We start from the raw sequence: 21,806 nt of genomic DNA, 5'->3' as shown, positions 1-21,806 counted from the left end.
CAATGTTGAAAACGGTGCTGCTTAATATTTTTTTGCGGTAACTCTCTGTGACTTATTTGACGAATAGAAAGCTCAAAAGAAAAGCATTTATTTGAAATATAGGCTACTTTTTTTGTAACGATGTAAAAGTCTTTACTGTCACTTTTTTTTTAATAGAAGTATTTTTTTGAATAGTAGAATTTAATGATATTCAACTTTAATGTAAACATTTTATTAAGTTTATCACTATTGGTCAACCAAGTTAAAACGTTGGCAAGGCAAGTAAAATATATGGAGAAAAAAAATCCTTATTGTTGAGCCCTGCAATGTAAGAGACATGTTTGTTTAGTCTCTTGCTCTGAGAAACGACCCCAAACAACATTTTATTTTCATATTCTCATTTAAAATGACTCGTCTGCTTTTCCTCTATTAAGATCCAGGCACAGAATCAGACAGACTATAATAGTGCCTCTCCAAATGTTTGAGGTCAAATGATCTATGTGCTGTTTTATGGTTTGTGTGAAGGACTACGTCTGAATGTGCGTACGTCTGTGTGTGTGTGTGTATGTATGAGGGCCTCCAAATTGTATTACGCAACCGCTGCAATCTGAGCCGTGGTGCTGTGGAGGCAGTGAGATCCAAACCACCACACGACTCCAAACTGGAAGGACCGAGAGCGAGAGAGATCTCCTTCCTAAACCAGATGTTGCTCGGTGATTTAAGTGTTAGTAACCAGACTCCTTCACTGCTCTTGGGTTGGCACGAGGGAGAGGTGTAGGGATGTTTACATAGCAACAGCAACCCGCCATTGGCTTAATTACAGGTTACTGCAATCTACACCACGGCTCGCAATCTCTTCGAGTCGGTCTGATACTCTCTCTCTCTCTCTCTCTCTCTCTCTCTCTCTCTCTCTCTCTCTCTCTCTCTCTCTCTCTCTATCTCTTTCCCCTCCACCACAACCGTTATGCCAGTAAGTGAGTGTGTAGACAACCTCAGCCAGCAACCTAATGGAGAACAGCTGGGGTGACCCTGCATTTTCCATTGTGTTTCATAGAGTGCTGGAAAAAGAAAAGAAAACGAAAAACACAGGCCACAAGATTTGGAGAGGTCTAGGGAGCGTGCCGTGAATTCATTGAAAAAGACGAGAAGAATCGTATCGCTACAGTTAACTCCTTTTGTGCTGGTTGTGCGAAAAACAAATAGATAAAACTGGCGGATGAAATGTGAAATAATTATCTTTACACAATTGTGTTAATATATTTACCTACCCTTAAGAGGAGAGATAAAATCATAATGTGTGTGTATGTGTATATATATATATATTTGTCCTCAGTACTATTTGAAGTCCAGACACTAGTTTCTGTAAATAAACACGCATGGAGCTGAATGTTCTTCAGGAGTCACACACTTTTTAACCAATGAATTTACATGACTGTTCCAGTTGTTCATGATTTACTGAATAAATATTAAGGATAACTATTTTTAAGAATATAGAGCTTGGCATAATGAGAAAAAAATTATAGTCATTATAAAAATGTAGGCTACCATGTTTGTGTAGGCGACAATGTTTGTCAAACAGATATTAAAAACTAAACATGTTATTTTTATCGGTCTAATACGTTTACATAACCCGTACAGAATTTTTTTTTAAAATAATGAACAAAACTATGTATTATATTGCACAGGTGTACGTGATCCATTAGCATAATGAAGTTTATTATGGCCACAACTTTGCAAACTTTGCATGCATATTTAACTTTAGATACATTTTTCCCCCATTCGATCCAGTCCAATACATAGTCCTGTTTACTGAGCTCAGTTCTCTCTGCACTTCAGCATAGGTTATAAGGAGTCTCTCGCTCAGATGTTAGAGGGTCCTGAAATATTTACTGTGCTGCAGCTCGCTTTTCCCTTTCTTCTTACTTTCCTTTTTTCCTCTTTCCTACCTTTAAGATATGTTTCAGAAAAACAACCTCAAAGATAGAAAATCACGTTTCCAGGACTCATTGATCTGTGCAGTAAATGCTTGATAAGGGATGCTCGGGTTAGACATTTGAACAAACCCCTAAAGTGTTAAAGGATAATTCCGGTATTTAACACCTTGAGTCTATATTGTAGTTTGTTTTGGATGAACAAGAGTGGTGGACACATTTTTTTTGACAATGGTTCCTCTCTCGAGTTTTTGACTATAATAGAATTGGCCATGGACCCATTTAACATTGGAGTCAATGGGCATGTCTGAAAATGTCATTAAAACAGCCAATAATGTTCGTTTACAAAACTGTTAAACTCACCGAGTGGTTAGTGGTGTTCGTTGATGATTATAAACAATATATCGTCGCAATATATGATTCCAATCCGTTTATTTTGCTATAGTGGAACTATTTTTTCAGACACTTCACAACTGTGTAACTTCCGCTCAATATTTGAATCTGAAGCGTTAGCACACTCCCGACCACTTGATGGCGATAACTGATGTTTATGTCTCGCGGGACACTCACGGTCACAGTCGAGTTCAACTTCATATTGCACTGGTCAGTGGTCACGTCTTTCAATATTTTCAAGGTTTTGTTTGTTTATTTCGCTTACTCTCCCGGAGCACAGTTGCTCTGCTCGCTAGCCTTATGAGAAACGGAAGTGAGCAAAAAGACTACATCGACCAAATGTAAACAGCCCCCTTTCCGTTTCCGGTAGCGCATTTATATTAACGAGCACTCAGTCCTTCAACAGAATTCAATGGGATTTTACAAAATGACGAATAAAACACGACAGAAACTATTTCGCAACACTTTTTGTTTCTGGAACATCAACTAACATCACTAATCACTCGGTGAGTTGCACAGTTTTGAAAACTAATGTTAAAGGTTGTTTTAATTACATATTCGGACATGCCCATTGACTCCAATGTTAAATGGGTCCATGGCCAATTCTTTTATAGTCAAAAATTCGAGAGAGGAACCATTGTCAAAAAAATGTTGTCCACCACTCTTGTTCATCCAAAACAAACTACAATATAGACTCAAGGTGTTAAATACCGGAATTATCCTTTAAGTGTTAAGTGTTACTTACTTCAGTGCAGGATTTTATTACATTGGTTGTTGTGCATACCGTGACAGTTAAAAATGACATGTCTGATACTGTAAGTAGCACTAAAAGGTAATGCTCTTGCGTTAAAAAATAACAGACCACTTACTGTAAATCCTACCCTAAACCTTACCAATAGTGTTACCAAAAGCAAATAAAAATGCATTTGTTGAATAACCATGCCATTTTAGCTTGCTTCTGCAAGTCTTTTAGCTCTTTTAACGAGACTCTTGTTTAACAGCACTCGTACTCGGAAGCTTTGCATCGCAAGTGCAACGCTGTACCAGATGTCAGAAAATGTATATGGAGATGGTTATGTGATGCAAACATCAAAATGTATTAGATTGCAAATCATACACTATGGTTAAAGCATATTGTGCAAGGATCCGTACTAAACTAGTTCTGTATTAATTGAAAATCTGTAAAAGTGAATAAAAGTTGTTGTTTTACTGCCTCTAATGTTAACTAAATTATATGGACGTTTTGGGGAATTTTGTACAATTGTGCAAAAAAATGCATGTTTTTTTCCAATGTGACTTTCAAGTGACCACTTGGGCAAGTAAACAACAGTTTAGCGATCACCTATAACACCCTAGCTACCACATAGCAGTATGCTAAAAATGATATTGTAAAAAAAAAAAAAAAAAAGCTTGTCACCCTTTTTTTGACTGTTTTTTTGCAATAAAAAGCCCTAGTTTGCAGCACATGTCCTTTAGTCGCAGATAACACAACAGGTTCCAAACTGAAATTTCAAACTGATCTGAAATCTAGCTGATCATTCCTCAGCGTTACGTCGATAAAGTATGGACTCGTAGGAAGGGTTTAGGGTGCATTTGGGACAGGGCCTATCATCTAACCCTTTGTACCTTGTTCTGCTGAGTACCAAAGACTATTATGTGCTTGGAAGAAGGAGGGCTGACTTTTGACTTGTCTTCCATTGACAGCCTGCCCTCTGACCTGAAAAGGGCCGATGGTATGCCCTCTGAGTGTTTTACAGCTTGTGAAACACTGATTCAACATGCTCATGCCCTCAGCTTGCCCTTCCTGACTCACACGTACAGAATGGTCTTTATTTCCTGTGTGCCCACTCTGGCAGGCTTGTCATTGGTGCCATCAATCAGTAAGACAGGTGGGAGAAAAAAAAACGCTTCTATAGATTTTCATATATATATATATATATATACGTATATATATATATATATATATATATATATATATATATATATATATATATATATATATATATATATATATATATATATATATATTTAACTTTGGGTTGCTACACCCAAATACAGTATCCAATTTGTAGATAATTTAAAATATATAACACACATTTACCGATAAGCCTGTTTAGCTTGAGCCTGAAGGAGTCAAGATGAACTTCTAAAACGAATGATCAGGCCCATACGAATGCTAAGTTTTTTGTTGTTGTTTTGTTGTTTTTGCATTTTCTGTGCTGATTTTGTGAGAAAAATCTAAGTAGTCACAGAACTCTCTTATTAGTAGCTGAAAACAAAAATATTAATATATATTATTAACCCTTAAACGCATACCTCGGGTCTTTAGTGATCCAGGACGTCATTCACCTTGAGGATTCATTTTTTTAAAGTTAGACATCAACCTTCTTAGTATTTCTCAATCAATTCATTACAAACAATATAACAATAATTATTTTTTTTTATAAAAGAATCCCTGTTTTCCCATTCATTTTTTGTTAAAATTTTATAAATATGGAAGGTTTGGAGCATATCTTCAGAGAGGATGTGGCGGCTTTCACCGATGACTCGAGAAACATGACGTCTTTGTTTATCCGGGGAGAGTCCTGAAGAAGAATCGCTGTCCAAATAGCCACAGGACTTGAAGTGTTTACTTTGATATTGGACCCTCTCTTTCCCTGTTTATGTGCTACAGACAACAGTTGCCTCAAGTTTATTCAGGTGCTATTACAGAAGAGACTCTTCTACATGTGCATGTGTGTTTCTTTGTGAACATAACTGATGAAATTTACTCATTCATGAACTTCTTCATGAAGAATTTTAGTCTTGGCTTGAATTCATTGTATGTTAAAACAAGAAAACTATACATGAAGTATATCCAAAGACCTCAAAGAGGGACTGTTGTCTGATTGAAAAAATAAAAAGTATCTGCTAAAACTAGTGAGAAGGCACGTTCCCCTTTGTGCACCCCATTTTCGAGGAGTCAGCCAGTAGTTGTGCTGTGCTGTTCTTATGCTGACAATGCAGTGAGGTCAGAGGAATGTTTAGTTTGCCATTATGGTAAGAGGCACTACAGGGAACAAGCTGTACAAGTATCATTGAAAAGCACTCTTCCCTGCCTGACTGAATGGAAGACCATTTTCTACCAATCAAACACCGTGAATGCTTTTGATGGTGCTTTTGATTGATAAACTATTGATTTTGATCATGTGACTGCCAAATCAATAGCATTCTTAGAGAGATTGTGTGTCTGTTATTGTCTTTTCTCTATTGATCTTGGTGATCTATTGCGATCATTTGTATTTGTCTGCTTCTTCATCTTTGGGCACTTTTAAGGGTTTATATTTATTAAAATGTAACAGATTTCAAGACATTACATAGTCTTGGAAATTTTAACCATGCCTTCATCATTCATTTTTGCCACTTTTCAAATGACTATGTGTAGCTCTGATTGTTTTGCTTTTGTTGCAGACCCAGACGTGAAAATTCATCATAAAATAAAATGATTATTCTGTCATGTAGTTGTTGAGTTATTCCCTTTACACTAAACAACTGTTCCCTTAAAGGGTTATTTTATTTTTATTTTTTTATAAAAGTTAGTGTACCTGTTTACCAATGCCATTTTATTCCACCACATAATGTCATGGGAATTTGCCAGTTCGCCAAAACTTATAATAGTTACGATTTTCCATGAAAATTGTTGGATGCATCTTTCCTGTGCTCTTGCTGTTGTAATGTTAGCTAAGCTGCTCTCTATCTCCCTTGTAATGTGGATGTTGATGTATGAAGCATACATTCCTGTTTCTTTACGTGTGTGTCAGCAGTCAGACTGTATGTTTCGGCAGGTCGGACATTAAAGCCGGTCGTGCACACACATGTGCAGGTCTGTATGGAGCAGCTGTCGACCTGTTTGTTGAAAGTCTTCCTCTCCTCTTTTCTTCTCCTGTCCTCTGGGAAATGGCCATGTCATCTTTTACTTCAAAGACCATTGATTTATACCTACCTTAGGAGTACCGATGAGAGAGAGAGAGAGGGAAACAAAATGAGAGCAGGACGGAGGAAAAGTCTTATGTGAGCTTTGCCGTCTCTCTAGACTAGTAACGGTGGCCATGAATTTTACTCTGACCCCGGAGTTGCCTCTTCCTCTCTCTCCTCCTGCCTGAGAAATGAAAGATGTGTCCCCATCGATACGCGCTTTAACATCTGAGGTTCAATGCCACGATTGTCCCTGAACCTTTTGCCCCGACACTGATTTACAGCTCTTTATCCATACACAAAAATACACCTGGTAACATATTTGGACATGGAACAAAGGGTTGCTCATTCTGAAGGATTTTGTTCAAGGCAAGCTCACACTACACAACTTTTGGCTGGATTTTGCTGTCTCAGACAGATTTCCAAGGTCTGTGACAAAGCTCCGGATCTCGGCCAAATCTGTGTTTGTTGCGGTCTCCTGTCTCAAGCAGTCACTAGCCGCGTTTCCATTACCCTTCAAATTGTGCAAATTGTGAATTGAAAATACGCCCAATGGAAACACGTCAATTTCACAAAAACTCCCATTTATCGCAAAAAAGTTTTTACGCTCCCATGAGGTTGTTTTTCAGGCAATTCGAAAAATAAATATTTCGCAAACCTGCAATGGAAACCGTTTTTGCGCATTTACAGGTCAGAGGTCACCTGACGTAAATGACGCGGTATGTTTGGACAGAATACGAGACTTTATCAAATTCATAAAAGACAAAAGAATTACAGGAATAATGGATAATGAATAATGGATTCTAAACCTCAAATAAATGGCACAATCAAGACCTCGAAGCAGATATGAGGGAGAAACACCCAGAAACAGCTCATATGTGCCGCTCACAAGTAAGGGTCTTTCCTTACCATTAATGCTTGGAAAACACACATACATATCCTTCGATTAATAATAATGGCTAGTGCAGTGGCTGGGATATACATAAACCTAAAAAAAAATAGTTTTAGTCGCATAACATCGGTTAATGGAAACGGCGTCAGTTCGCAATATTTTTTTGTCGACATTTAGAAAAAATCGCAAATCTGTAATGGAACCGCGGCGCGCCTACAGACGGTGTGATATTTTAGAAAGTAGTTATTCGCCATTAGGTCAGTAACTTTATAAGAAACATAAATTAATTGGGAAAAAAATAATTTTGGACCCTAGATGCATAAGTAGGTGTATGGCAAGACAAAGTCATTGCCATACCATGATCAGCCCTCTACTCTCCTAGACATGAATGTTTTTCATGCCCTCATGTTTTCGAAAAAGAACTGTAACTGAGAATTTAGTTGTTTAAAACCAAACAATGTTAAAATAGCTTCTTCTGGCATTTGATAGATGCTGGTTTAACATCACACTGATGTTGAAGTTTATGACATCTGCTAACAGCATGCAGAATTACCTCCCACTACCTTTTCGTGTCTTTCGTCCATATTCTCTCCCCCTCTCTTCACCTACATGTTGCTCCTCAATGGCATTCTGTGAAACCATATTTCATCCACAGACAGATGAACTTAACTCCCTCTATTCCCTGCTAAGGAGTACATTGGCTTCCTGTATTTGTGGCCTCTTGCTGGAATGGGAGTCAGTTACAGTAGGATGAGCAGCGTAGGTCTAGTGATTACAAGCAGGGAGAATATTGTGTTCATTAAATGTGCTTGAAGTAGCTTCATAGAGCCTGGGAATTTCATAGAGCAGCAAAGACGCAGAAGGTTTGGAGGATTGGCCTTAATCCCTCATTCTATATGAGAACAAAGATTTGTTTCCTTATGGTTTATGTAGATAGAGTCCACCATGCTGAATCTGTGACCCCTCAGAGCCTACATCCTCCTCTGTTCCTCTGTCATGAGACTAGACTTACGGTGGTTTAGTTTAATTAAAAACATATTCTTTATAGCTTTGCTGCACATGATCAGGTTTCAGGTTATGTAACATAGCTCAGCATGGTTGGAACGTTGTTTCTCTTCTAGGTATGTCTGAAAATACTGATGATGTATTTAATGTTAAATGTTGCTCATAAACCATTTTAGTTTATTAATTTAATGCTTTTGAAGTGGAAGCGGATATTCAATGAGAATACATGTAGGGTGGCAATTGGTGTTATCTATTGTAAATTGATTGGATTGTAACAGGCTAAAAAATATTTCACATCCAGGTACAATGAGAATGAAAAGTACATTGTAGTTTTGTGTATGTTGAGCTTTAGAAAAGCTGTATCAGATTTGGTTTTGCTGGCAATTAGGGACTGACATCACTTCCTGTGCCCAAATCCAGGCCCTTGGCCTTTTACCAAAAGTGTCTGAATCAAGTATTTTTCTTGGAAGTTTCTAGCTTCATTTTAAGTGGGCACTTTAGAAAGTAATTTGAGTACCCTCAATGCCAGAAATGTTCTTGTTTTGAATTTCTACAAGAGCATTTCCTGCCTCTCCATGTGACCTTAGCCATGTTTCACTCACTCTTTAAATTCAATAATGCTCAAAAACAGCTTTGAGTATCTGCGGTTTGAGATAACTTTCTGTTATTTTACCCTTGAGGATTTAATCTGCATGAAAGCAAAAATATTTTTTAGAAGATCCGAGGACATAAAAGCAAACTGTGACGAATTAAACGTGAAGTGAGAGGGAAGTGCTAGAGTCCCTCTTAATTTTCTGCTTCTGTAAAAGCAATACTTCACCAAAAAATTTAAAGTCTTAATTTAGCCTCCCCCCCTTGCATTGTTCAAAACCTATATGAGTTTCTTTTGTGGAACACAAATTGAGAAACTTTGAAGACTGAGGTGGTTTCTCATTTCTGCCAAATTACAATAAATGGGGACTGAAGCTTTAAAGCTTAAAAAATTATGCAAAAGCACCATAAAAGAGTTGTCTGGGCTACTTTGCGCTCTACTAACGTTACTAAGTCATACAATAACTTTGTGTTATTGCTTAGAATTGAAATTGAATGTAGTTATTTCATGAAAAACTACTCCTTTGGAGTTAAATCTTTTGAAATAATCACTTTATCGAGTTGCTGGTCTGAAATTGATTCATTCACAAATTAGATTGATTGAGTTGATTTAAAGGGATAGTTTGTAAATTTCCTTAGCATTTTCTGCTTATTGATTCCGATTCTTATCGATTGGTTTAAAAATACCATAGCAAAAACAACTAGCCTAATATATATTTCTGGTATTATTAAAGGCATGTCAACAATGAATACATTTTTTTTTTGAAATCGCACAAATAATTACAACTGAACAAATACACAATTGAAATAAACAGTGTTTTAAGATTTTCAGGTACTCAGATACAGAAACTATTATCAAATGTAAAATAACACTGCAATTTATAAATAAAAATATACATTACAAATATAGTTGATAAAAGTTATTCAGTCAAGCTAATTAATTTTCTCTTTGTCATTTATTGTTTGATTAACGTTATTATAGGGACGGCAGCAGAACTATTAGGCCGCTGTCACTTTAAGAGCTGCACGGATCCAATATACTGCTATGCGCTGTCTTTGTCAACTTAAGACATAAACTTTATGTTCACTTAAGACTGAGCCAACTGTGTTCACGGGGATATTTTAACATATTTTGTGTGTATTTGTCCGTTCAAGTGCAAAAAGATGGGGAAGAGAACTTTAATATCGCGCACTATTAAGTATTAGTGACGGATTGCTCACTTTTTGGATGTGTGAGCAGCACAGAAAACTGCAGGTCTTCTTGAGCTTAAATGGTTTAAAGTCATATTAAAATGCACACAAAGGAATTGATAAGAGGAATTGATATTTTAATTGTAACAAGTATCCGATTCCTGACCTTAAAGGTGCATTAAGCAACTTTTAATGTTAAAAAATACCCGTTTTCTAACCCATACATGCTTAAACAATTGCCTGATGGGCTGAATGAGCCCTTCTCTGATCACTGAGATTGTCTCTATAATTCTGTAAAGTAAAATAAATAAGAGGGATTCGGGCCTAATTTTAGACTGGGCGTGACGTCATGCGCGTTCACGGCACGCTCACATAGCTATGTCTGGCAGGTTTGTCTATTCGCCGGCATTCTCAGTAGAAGATGGATTGTAAGAGACCTGCTGGTAGTTCATTTCAAACACCAACGCAAACTCCACGTAAGATTAAAAAAAAGAAAACTTTTGTCTAGTGCGTGCACATCTCTGGCTGCAGTTTCGCTTGCCGCCAGAAGTGGCATAGTTCTGCAAAAACTCAGAAAGTTGCTCTATGCACCTTAAATATCCAATATAATATTGGATATCCAATATAATATCGATTTTCGATTTCCAATATGTATAACTATCTTTCTACTCTGTAACAAGAAGATATTTTCAAAAATGTGCTTTCTTACCAAAACAATTAAATTCAGTGGGGTCCAATGTCTTTCCAGTCATTAGGGTCCAAACATTGTTTGGACCCTAATGTTCTTCAAAATATCTTTGAACTTAAAAAGTGACTTTTTTGACTTAAAAAGTGCAGGTTTGGAACTACCTGAGGGTGAGTGAATTTTCAATTCGAATGAACTATTCCTTTACACTTTGATCTGTTCCTCACACAAAATTACATTAGAAGACTTATATGCACTTATGGACTACTTTTATAATATTTGAATGGGGCTTTTACCCCCTTTTGAAGCTTGAAATATTCAGGACCCATTCATTGTTATTGCATGGAAAAGAGCAACCAGCACAATCTACAAAATTACTCCTTTTGTGCTCCACTGAAGAAAATAAGTCAGATTTGGAACGACATGAGAAAGAAAAAGATGACAGAGCTTTCATTTTGGTGTGAACTATTCCTGTAAAGCTCTCAAGAGCAGAAAAAAGGTTTTTGAGCCTCATCAGATGCATGGGTTCTTCTTTTCACATCTTTCACTCTTTCCCTTTCAGTGAGCACTCTGAATAGTTTCTGTGTTGTACAGTATGGAAGCTCAAACACGTGGTCCCACGTAAAGCTCCGGAAAGTTATGCATCGACGCTTCTCGCTGTATGAGCTCAGCGGGGGCGGCACACGTGCTTGTGTGGACACACTCTTACACTCTCACTTTTGTACACACTCTACTGTGCTATCATCTCTATTTTCTGCTGTATCGTCTCATTTGGACAGAACAGTGTGGGATTTTTTTTTTCTTTTCTCTCGGTTTTACCCACAACCTGCCATTCAGGTCATTTAATTGGCAAGTGTGAGTTTGGACACTGTTTGTATTTCCCCACCTCAGAATTTTTGACAAGATGTGTGTGTGTGTGTGTGTGTGTTTTCTTTGTTCAGAGGTGCAAATGCAATATTTTTACAAGTAAGCAAGATAATGACAATGGCTGGTGGAGATAGAAGTGAATTTACTGTAAATGGCAGGGAGCTGTGTGTGTGTTGTCAGAAATGTATGGTGTAGACCCAGTTACAGATGTGGTGTGGGTTTGTCACTGAGCATCAATGAAACAGGTGCATGTGGGCGTTAGTAACATTTTGTCTTTGCAAGGCAGCAGAGGCTTTGGCAGGTTGTCACACTGTTTTTGTTTTTGTTGTTTTTTTTGCAGCACAGTATGTGTTTTGATTACACAGTTTATCTGGAGCTAGAAAAGGCATTTGTTGGAAGTAAATATTGTTTATGGCGTTAATGGCTCTCATTGGGTCAGTGACAAATAAGAGTGTTCATGATAAAAAACATTTTTAAGACTTTTTTTAAGAAAAGTTCACGTCACAATCTAGCAATTATATATTTACCTTACACATTGAATACATATGAGTGTACCGTACACACCTTAATTGTTCTTTTCAAAAAATGTCATTAATTATTTATTTAGAAATATTGTTATATTTTTTGGGGAGTTATCACCTAAATTGTGATTTCCAGTCATTAAAGGTAGGGTAGGTCAGAATTGTCTAAAAAAAACTTTTATTCAAATTTGTTTAATCTGTCTTTATATACCAATACATAATTAAAATGCAAGTACTCTGAAATAGAGAGTATAAAAAACTGAGTGACTCTAGTGTATTTAATCTTCAATAAACACAGCTCATTAATTCCATTCCCTCCCACCTAAAAATGGGTGCGCGACTGCGCGCACGTGGGCAGAGCCAATAATAGTGGCGGTAGTCATGGCGACGGAGAGTGACAGTCGCGCAAGCCAATCACTTGTTTCGTCCCGAATGGAATTAATGAGCTGTTTTTTAAAGATTAAATACACTATAGTCACTCAATTTTTATACTCTCTTTTTCAAAGTACTTACATTTTAATTATGTATTGGTATATAAAGACAGTTTAAGCCAATTTGAAAAAAAGTTCTTTAGACAATTTTTACCTACACAACCTTTAAGGTCATTCAAATTGGTTGACAAAACTTTTTTGAGCTCTCAAAGTTTGATAATGTTTTCATAGTACAATGAACTTTTATTTCTCAAGATCAAGGATAATAACATTTTTCATGCTATAACAACTTACATTTTTTACCTATTTAGCACTTTTTGGACTCATAGACATTATCACAAAGTAGCTTTCCTGGGTGTCAGACCTAAAACCCCTCAAAGAGGTGACACAAGACAACGAAACCTCCATGAGCATAAAGAAGAAGCCTTTGGAGGAACCAAGGATGAAAGTGCAGAGCTGGTAGAATACGACATTGGAAGAAAGATCAGAGGTGTATCTGAAGTGTGGGGATTTGAAGCTGAGCTCTTTAAGGTGCGAGAGTGCTGTGCTGCTTTTCAAGCCTTTAGGCCTGCTGAACTGAACAACGGTGTCTCTCATTCTTGTATTTCTGTGGGCGTCCAGCCTGGAGCTAGCAGACAGCCACAGACCCTAACAGCTGCCAGATAGGACCAGTTTGTCCTCTACTCACTGAAAGAGGGAGCACAGACACACAAAGGGGAAAAAAACATGGAGATATGTAGAACAGTGATTCTCAACCAGGGGGAGTGGAAAGACTTAAATTTTAGCTTTCATAAACCGATAAATTATGACCATAAACAGTAAAAGGGGTACAAGATGCACCACTTGTAGGAAAATGAATAGGAGAAATCAAAAGCAACTTTAGCAATAAATGTCCTGCCTTCAAGTTAACAGAGCCAATACGTTTGCACAACTAATTGCTAATTATTTAGCAATTAGCATGAGAATTAGCATTTGAGCTGTTGTGCAGTTGTGGACAGTAATCACACCTGACACGTTTATTTGCAGTGAGAGGCACCTTTTTTCAATTGTTTTCCTATGGCAGTGAGCGTTCTGCGTGTTGTTTATGCTCCCCAGTCGCCTCGCGTTTTACCGCCTGCTGCGCCTCACGTTTTTGAAGTTGAAAAAAAAAAATCAACTCCGATCGAAAAAGCGCCCGACGTCATCGCGTTTTTTTCCACTGTCCAATCGAATGAATGGAGAGGCTGGCCTTCCGTTGTGGCGATGAAAGCTACAGTTGCTTTGAACGCCCGGAGAGTGCGATGATGGAGGATAAACTTGTGGTGCTCTCGCGGGTTAGCAGGAGCTAACGACTTAATGGACCGTAACTACCACAATGCTAACAGAAAGTAAATAAAGTTCATAAAAATCTGATTTGATGTTTACTTGACTGAGTTTCAGTGGTTGCCTAGCAACATAAAAAATGCATCTCACCGCTCGTTCTGTGTGATTGGCCAGTGCTGTGTGCCTCGTGTTTTTGAACCTGAAAAACACGTCTGGTGTGATCAGGGCTTTACAAGTATTTCCGCTATAAGTAAATTTTTCGGTGAGACACTTTTACATTGACTTTCCTATGTTTCAAAGCATAACATTGCACTTTTTACTCCACTACATTTAATAAAAACATACAGTTCTTTTGTTATTTTGAACTGATGAAATCAACACCCCACTCCGAGATGTCTTATTAATGGACGAGACGATTATTTTTGTCTTTTACACTGTCTACACCGGACAAGGCTTGTGTTGCGCCGCAACAGCTAGAAGCTGTCCACACTGTATGCGACAGCAATCATTGCAAATCCATTTGTCCTTCATTTTAGAAGTAGCACAAGCACAAAAGAACGGGGTGACAGTTTACTGTCGGAAATGTTGTAGTGTGGTCCCGCATCCATTGTAGACAGCATCACTGATTATATTGGGTTATATTTGCTTTTGTCACAGCGCACAGCTCGTGTCTGTAGGTGTTCACCAAGGCTGCATTTGAAACCGTAATATTGTGAAATATTGTTAAAATTGGAAATAAGCAATTACTCCAGTCATCAGTGTCACAGAAATCATTCTAATATGACGGGAGCCTCAGACAGCTTTGGTTGTCTTTCTAGATGTGAAAGGACAGTCCATTTGGCCCAGTTAAGAGAATGTAATGAAATGTTTATTAACTGTTATTGGTCTTGTGTTGGACTAAATGCTTCTCAACAAGCTCAACAGGAAACCAAGCTCAAAAGCTCAACAGGAAACCAAGGATGGCACATATTAATATTAAAAGTTTTATATTCCTCAAAAGATTTAGTGTTTTCCAGATAATTTGAAAGAATAATCTTACCTCGTCAACTTAGAATAAAACTCTCCCACAGAAGACCTATTTTTAAAATAAATATCTCTCTTGAAATATACACTATACAAAATGAATGTATTGAAAGCATTCAGGTTCATTTTCTTCTTCATGGGAACGCACTTTTGTTTATGGCCCCTGATTTCAATTCCATTATTGTTGGAGAATCACACAACAAATGCTCGGCTTCCCTCTATTATTCTCCAAATCATCCGTATTTTCTTTCCCCGAAGCACTTTGTCTTGTGGGCCCTTTTCCCTAAGCAGTTAAATAAAGAAACAACATGGCTGCCCAATAAGAGCTGTAATCTTTTGGCCGTCTTCCAGACTCTGGCTGGCTGGTGCTTGTTATTCCTCTGTTCACTCTGTGAAGGAAAAAGTGAGTTTGAGTGATCTCAGCCTTTGGTGAGGGACGAAGGCGTGATGCCGTCGGTTAGACAGGCAACAAACTCTGTTCCGCTGGGAGGAAGAGGGAGGTAGTGGAGGAGGATGGAGTATTGAAGTCACACAAGTGACTGTTAACCTCTTTATCTGTGATTTTAAAACCTTTCATTCTTGATCTACGCGTTTTCCCAAAATGGCTGTTTTATTAGAGCACATCAAAGTGCAGTTTCCTTGCGCACTTACGACATGACGTCAAGGGTTGCGTGAGATTGATAGAGCCTGTAGAAAGGAAACAAAAAAAAAAACATTTGAAATTCAGAGGTCATTCGAGCCTTGAATGCAAGCGTTTCTGTCGTCACTACAAATACCGACTGTTCAAAAGGCCTGTACGATTATTTTATGTTTTTGAAAGAAGTCTATGCTCACCGGCGGCATTTAATTGATCAAAAAATATACAGTAAAATCTGTAATATTGTAAATATTAATTTACAAAAAGAACAAAATAACTATCCATGTGAAATAAACATTATAAATTCTTTATTGTCACTTTTTTAAATCAATTGTGTCTGACTGACTGACCCCAAATGGCAATGGCAGTGTATATAGGAATTCACCTAAATATCTTGATTCTGATATTATTTACATAATGTAGGTCATTCCTAACTATTATGACTTACTTTCTGCTGTAGAACACTGAGTAAAAAAAAAGTAAAACAAAAGAAGATTTCTGAAGACTTGGAATATAGTGCTATATATATAGTGAAATATAGTCTTGTGGGACATTTTTTTATGATTCTTTTGTGGTACCTTTTGTTATTATAGAGCCCCTGTCTTCAGTTACTTAAAATATATGGAAAATAGTGACTATGATATTCTGTAGTAACAATATTCACAATAAACTTTATTCACAATAAGTCAGCGTACGCCGATTTTAATCACAATAAACAGGCATGTAAACACCTCAATCACATTACGGGTAATGTACGAGTTGTGTTGTATGCAAGAAATAAAGTATTTGGAACTACATGAGAGGGCACAAAATATCGCCAAATCTTAATTTTTGGAGGAACAGCTAAAATCGGTCTTTGCATAACACTTTACCTGCAGACATACATAAGACAGTTTGAAGAGAGGAATCTCCCTCTCACACACTATAATAGTTTCCAAATGTTTTTCTGATCATTATCGCAGTGTGGTTGTGTGTTTGTCGTGTTGGAGTTGAAATATGAGTGGTGTGGTGGACACGGAGAGAAAGACAGACCTGCAAGAGGACTTAACCTCAAGCTCTCTCACGGGAGCTTACTTCCTCAGGAAAGGACTTTGTACGTTTACATGTGTCACTCAGTGTGGTTGAGGAATGTGTGCAATAAAGTGACCATTTCTAAAACAAATCAGTCAGTCAGCTCGAAGAATGATTGGCTACATTCAGGGTTAGTGGGCAGTTCCCCACTGCTGCAACAATTCCACTGCATGATGATTCAGTATTCATATTATAGATGATTATCTAGCTGCCACTCTGAACTAAAAACTCATCCTCCTGCATATTGCTTGGTAAAATTACTGTCTCTGATGAAATCTGCAAAATCAAATTTTGGGTAGTCAGCTAGCCATGCTGCTGCATCCGAAACTGTGTGCTGTCAAAGTAGGAAATGCACTTGCAAAGTAGGAAATGCACTTGCAAAGTAGGAAATGCACTTGCAAGTATTTAAGAGCATTCTTCTTACAAGTTCAAAGGTATACTCTATTAGTATGCATGTGTTTAGACATACTACATTGATTATTACGGCAATAAAAAAACCTTGCAGCTGTAGTTAGCAGACATTTACTGTAAAAAATACAGTAGTAACATTTGAAGTTTTCACCGTACATTTACAATAAAATAAAACATATATTTCAAAAGCTGAGGTACTAGGTGCACAATCACATTGTCATACACATAAACAAAAACATTACATTACAAACATTAACAATAAGTTATTATATAAGATATTTATGTACTTATTATATAAAATAAGATGTAACATAAAACCCTAATGTACATAACTAAGAAGAAAACAGTTTTCAATGAAAAACCATAGAGTGGTTTCAAACTGAATTGTGGGAATGTCAATTTATGTTTGTTTTTTTTACTGTAAATTCCCAAAATGCTTTGTTCTTTTTTTACTTCCAATATCTGTAAAATTGCGTTAAAACAAAACAAAGATGCAGTTAATCGAATATTTAAAAAAATCTGATTCTATAAAGATATTGTCTTTATGTTGCTTCCACATTAATTTGAAGATACGCTGACTATAAAATTTTATGTCGTGTCATACAGAAACCTGTGATTTAAAGGGGTGGTATAATGCCCCTTTTCACAAGATGTAAAATATGTCTCTGATGTCCCTAGAGTGTGTATGTGAAGTTTTAGCTCAAAATACCCCACATATATTTTTATATAGCATAAAATTGCCACTTTTTGAGGGTGAGCAAAAACGAACCATTTGTGTGTGTCCCTTTAAATGCAAATGAGCTGCTGCTCCCGGCACAAGGGACGGAGCTTCAAGAGCTTGTGATCTTTTACATCTCACACACACACATGCACTGTTATTTTCAAACCGGAGTCAGACAATGATGGAGAGACTCAAGAAGAAGTGACCACATATAGAAGCAACAGGACATTTCTGAATGGTTAGTTGATGAATTTATGTAGCTTATGTGTAATTTTCTTTTAGTCATTGATTAGTATATTCTGTCATGATAATCTATATATTGTGTTCCGGGGTTTATGTAAATTATAGGGTTGGTGATGTCACTAACCCGGGAGGAATGTCCCTACCAGGCGTTTGTTTTAGTTCTTAAAAAGCAATTTCTTTAAAAGCAAATATCTCCCTTTGCTTTAAACTTTGAGCATTGTAACTTTGCAGATGTTGTTTATGTTTAAACAGCAACATTACACACTAACTAAAGTTAGAAAAGTAAAAATCATACTCAACCACCCCTTTAATTAGTTTTAGTCACAGTTGAAATGAATTCAAATGAAAAGTTTCCCTACTGTATCTTTTTTATTCTTTCTTTCTTCGAGACTCATTGGAGACACACTGGCTTTACTGTCTGAGTCTGCTCATCTGCCCAGGTTGTCCTGAGCTTTATCGGCTGATGGGCAAATGCAATCATCCCATGCTCCTTCGCTTTCTCTTGGCAGGAGAGACATAAGCCTAGCTGTAGGGACCTCTGTCCACACACACACACACACACACACACACACACACACACACACACACACACACACACACACACACACACACACACACACACACACACACACACACACACACACGCACACACACACACACACACGCACACACACACACCCTTATGGGTCCTTCATCTACTAGATTTGGTAGCTGATTACCCTCTGAGCTCGAGAGAAACATTCTTCATTCATCCTCCCTTGTGATCTTGCTGCCATTTGGCATGTCTGTTGTGAAAGCTGACCTTCAGCTGGAAGGTGCACAACTTATTAAAGCACAACCTAAACATAAATGGAGATCTAATGACCTGCGGTGAATTAGACCAGACAAGTCTTGTGACCATTCGGAACAGAACTGCACCTTGAACCTTTCGCCATCATTTCAATGTAGCTGCCAAGAGGGTCCTGTTTAACATTCATCACCGATGGCTGAACAGTATCATTAGGTGCTGTTATCTTCACACAGTGCTTGTTTTTCTCCTCATTATTTCATGATCTCTTTCTCTGTTGTGTTTCAAGGTCATGGCTCAGAGCGTGTGTCCGTTCCAATTCTACGGTACAAACACATCACTGCTCGCTTAGTTTCTGTGGTGAGAGCCTCACTGACCTCCTCGAATGTGGGCCAATTAAACGAGTCTCTGACATAGGAGGGCACTAACGTGTGAAGCCTTTTTGCTTTGTGAAAGTGATTAAGAGGGTAAATCTTCCCATTTAGGGAGAGAGAGAGAAAACTGCAGAGAGAGTAGAGGCTATTAAAGAGGACAGATGGGTAGAAAGAGTCTTGGTAATGAGCAGGACGTATTCTGTGTGCCAGCTTGTGTGTTTGTGACTTGTGTGAAATCTTTATTATAAATAATAATAATAATTAATGCATATATAATTATACACATTATTTATTCATTATTTATTTATTTATTAATTGATGTATTTAAAAAAATATATACAATATATTTTATTGTTACTATTATTAATAATGTAAATGATTTAAAAATATTGTTTAAAAATTAAATTTATACATGATGTATTTTTTTATTTAATATTGCATTTGGGTATTTTCTATATGTTAATCAGAATGCAATAGTAAATAAAATATATTAGTTAATAAATACATTTTAAATAAATAATCATTAATAATGTGTATCATTTTATTTATTATTATTGTTTTACCTGCATATCATATAAGCAAATTTATATTTTCAGTATTACCTTTTACAATGCAGTGAAATTCATTGCAAAGCAAATTCCACAATAAAGAGCGTGAATGACAAACCCATATGGATTTAATTTATGTATAATTTGTTTATGTATATAATAATATATTAATTATTATGATGTAGAATATGTAAACCTATTTGTAAACAATCTCATGTTCTGAACTGTGCTTAATAAAAGTGCATTGTTATGCTGGGGCAGCTACCGAAATTCTCAAAATTATATTGCTGTATTTTTTTTTCCAAACTTTTTTTATTTTTATGGTTGTACCACACAATTAATTTTATCTGTACTTAATTTATTGTCTGTTTTGTCTATTTACATGGTTGCATAATGGTTGACCCTTATCATTTAATACGAAAACACTGCTTTAATTTTTAACTGTGTAGATTTGTTGCTAAAGGTTTTTATTATAACTGGCTTGAACATAGCCATACGGGATGCTTTGATCTTCTGCATACTTATGGCATGGATTTGAAGTGACTTTACAGAGTTCTATGTAAAAGCCTGTACTAGTGATAAAATGTAAACAGTCAAACAATGTATCATAAGTAAAACACAGAATGCAGAATGTATATGTAGCATGTGTGTTCACGCCATGTTTTCTATTATTTGCAGGTCCATTGTCTCGGAGTCCTTGTGAACTTTTGCCAGTTGGGGTGGGTCACCCGGTTCAGGCCATGTTAAAGAGTTTTACTGCCCTATCAGGCTGCGCTAGCCGAGGAACCACCAGTCTTCCTCAAGAGGTGCACATCATCAACCTACGAAAAGGCAATGCACAAGGATCCAGAGAGAAACCAGCAGAGGTACAGTAAGGTTCCTTCACTAGGCCTCAAATCCTGCAACGGATCCTTATGTGCACTAAGCCCGTTTCATATGCATCGATTAGCTCATTTCAGTTATGTCATAATTAAGCATTTGAACACGAGAGGGATGTATACTATCAAAAAACAGCATGACCCTAAATGTGCTCTTAGTAAATAAAAATGAATCAAACTAACCCCAAACATATTTAGGTATTAGTATTAACAATCTCTTGTAACAGCAGTTACCACAAAATAACATACATGCTAACTTAACTAGTGACTAACTTATTAATGCATTCATTAAATCAATGAACACATAAATGCATTGATGCTATATTGTGTAGAATTAACTGCATAATGAATATGTTTTTCAGTTGCGCATTTTTAGATAGGTGTAGTTTTTCCAGTAAGCTATTTTTTTCCATTACTATCTATTATGTTTGATAAATTGTTACTTCACTGTATCATGCCATTGTATTGTACTGTTTCTCATATGTAGCACTGGGGAGTCTGATTCAGTCGATTCATCGGTCCGTTCGCACTGTTTGCATGTTATTTTATGATTCACTGGTCAAACTAAGGATTCACAGATCAAATGAATGATTCCATTTGAACCACTTCCAATTACAAGTCCCTTAAGCTCACCAAGGCTGCATTTATTTAAGTAATAATACAGTAAAAACAGTTATCTTATGAATTACTATTACAATTGAAAATAACTGTTTTCTATTTCTATTTTAAACTGTAGTTTATTAGTGGGCAGCTTGACTATATTCAAACCATATTAAAGGAGTAGTTCACTTTAAAATGAAAATTATGTCATCATAATATACTCACCCTCAAGTTGTTTCAAACCTGTATGAATTTCTTTCTTCTGCTGAACACAAAGGAAGGTATTTTGAAGAATGTCAGTAACCAAACAGTTAACTGGTCCCATTGACTTCCATAGTAGGATAAAAAATACTATGGAAGTCAATGGGACCAGTTAACTGTTTGGTTTTTCATTTTAAAGTGAACTATCCCTTTAAATTGAGATGAGATTGTTGCTTCGCAAGCTACATTTTCAGCTTTCCCAACTCTGATTTGCACTTTAGTTATGTCTTTCAGTATTTTCATGCAGACTTAAACACAGACCAGCAGAAATGTTGTCCGACAAAAGGGATGTTAAGGACCCCTTGTGAGCACTATTTTAGATCGTTCAAATAGCAATTTCCCTGTTATGAAACATCAAACCACTAAACCTGGGAAACATAGTTGTTTAAATGGCTTCATGGCAGAGCGGTTTCTTGTAAGTTTAACTTGCAATGATGAAGTGGTTATAAACATGCTTTGATTTTGAACTTGGCTGAGGTGAGGTGAGTTGGCTGGATTGTTAAGTTGTTA

General features: G+C 36.8%; 1 protein-coding gene across 1 annotated transcript in view; it reads left to right on the top strand.

The window, feature by feature from the left end:
• The window catches only part of tgfbr3 (transforming growth factor, beta receptor III), a 123,481-nt gene that overhangs the window by 12,828 nt on the left and 88,847 nt on the right, over window positions 1–21,806 (top strand). The window contains exon 3 of the mRNA XM_079627919.1: window positions 20,236–20,423. Within this exon, the coding sequence (XP_079484045.1) occupies window positions 20,236–20,423 (188 nt within the window). The remainder of the gene's footprint in view (window positions 1–20,235; window positions 20,424–21,806) is intronic.

This window comes from Phoxinus phoxinus (assembly GCF_949152265.1).
Source record: "Phoxinus phoxinus genome assembly, chromosome: 11".
In the NCBI taxonomy this organism is placed as follows: domain Eukaryota; kingdom Metazoa; phylum Chordata; class Actinopteri; order Cypriniformes; family Leuciscidae; genus Phoxinus; species Phoxinus phoxinus.
Note: the sequence above shows the minus strand (reverse complement) of the source record. Positions and strands in the feature narration are given on the sequence as shown.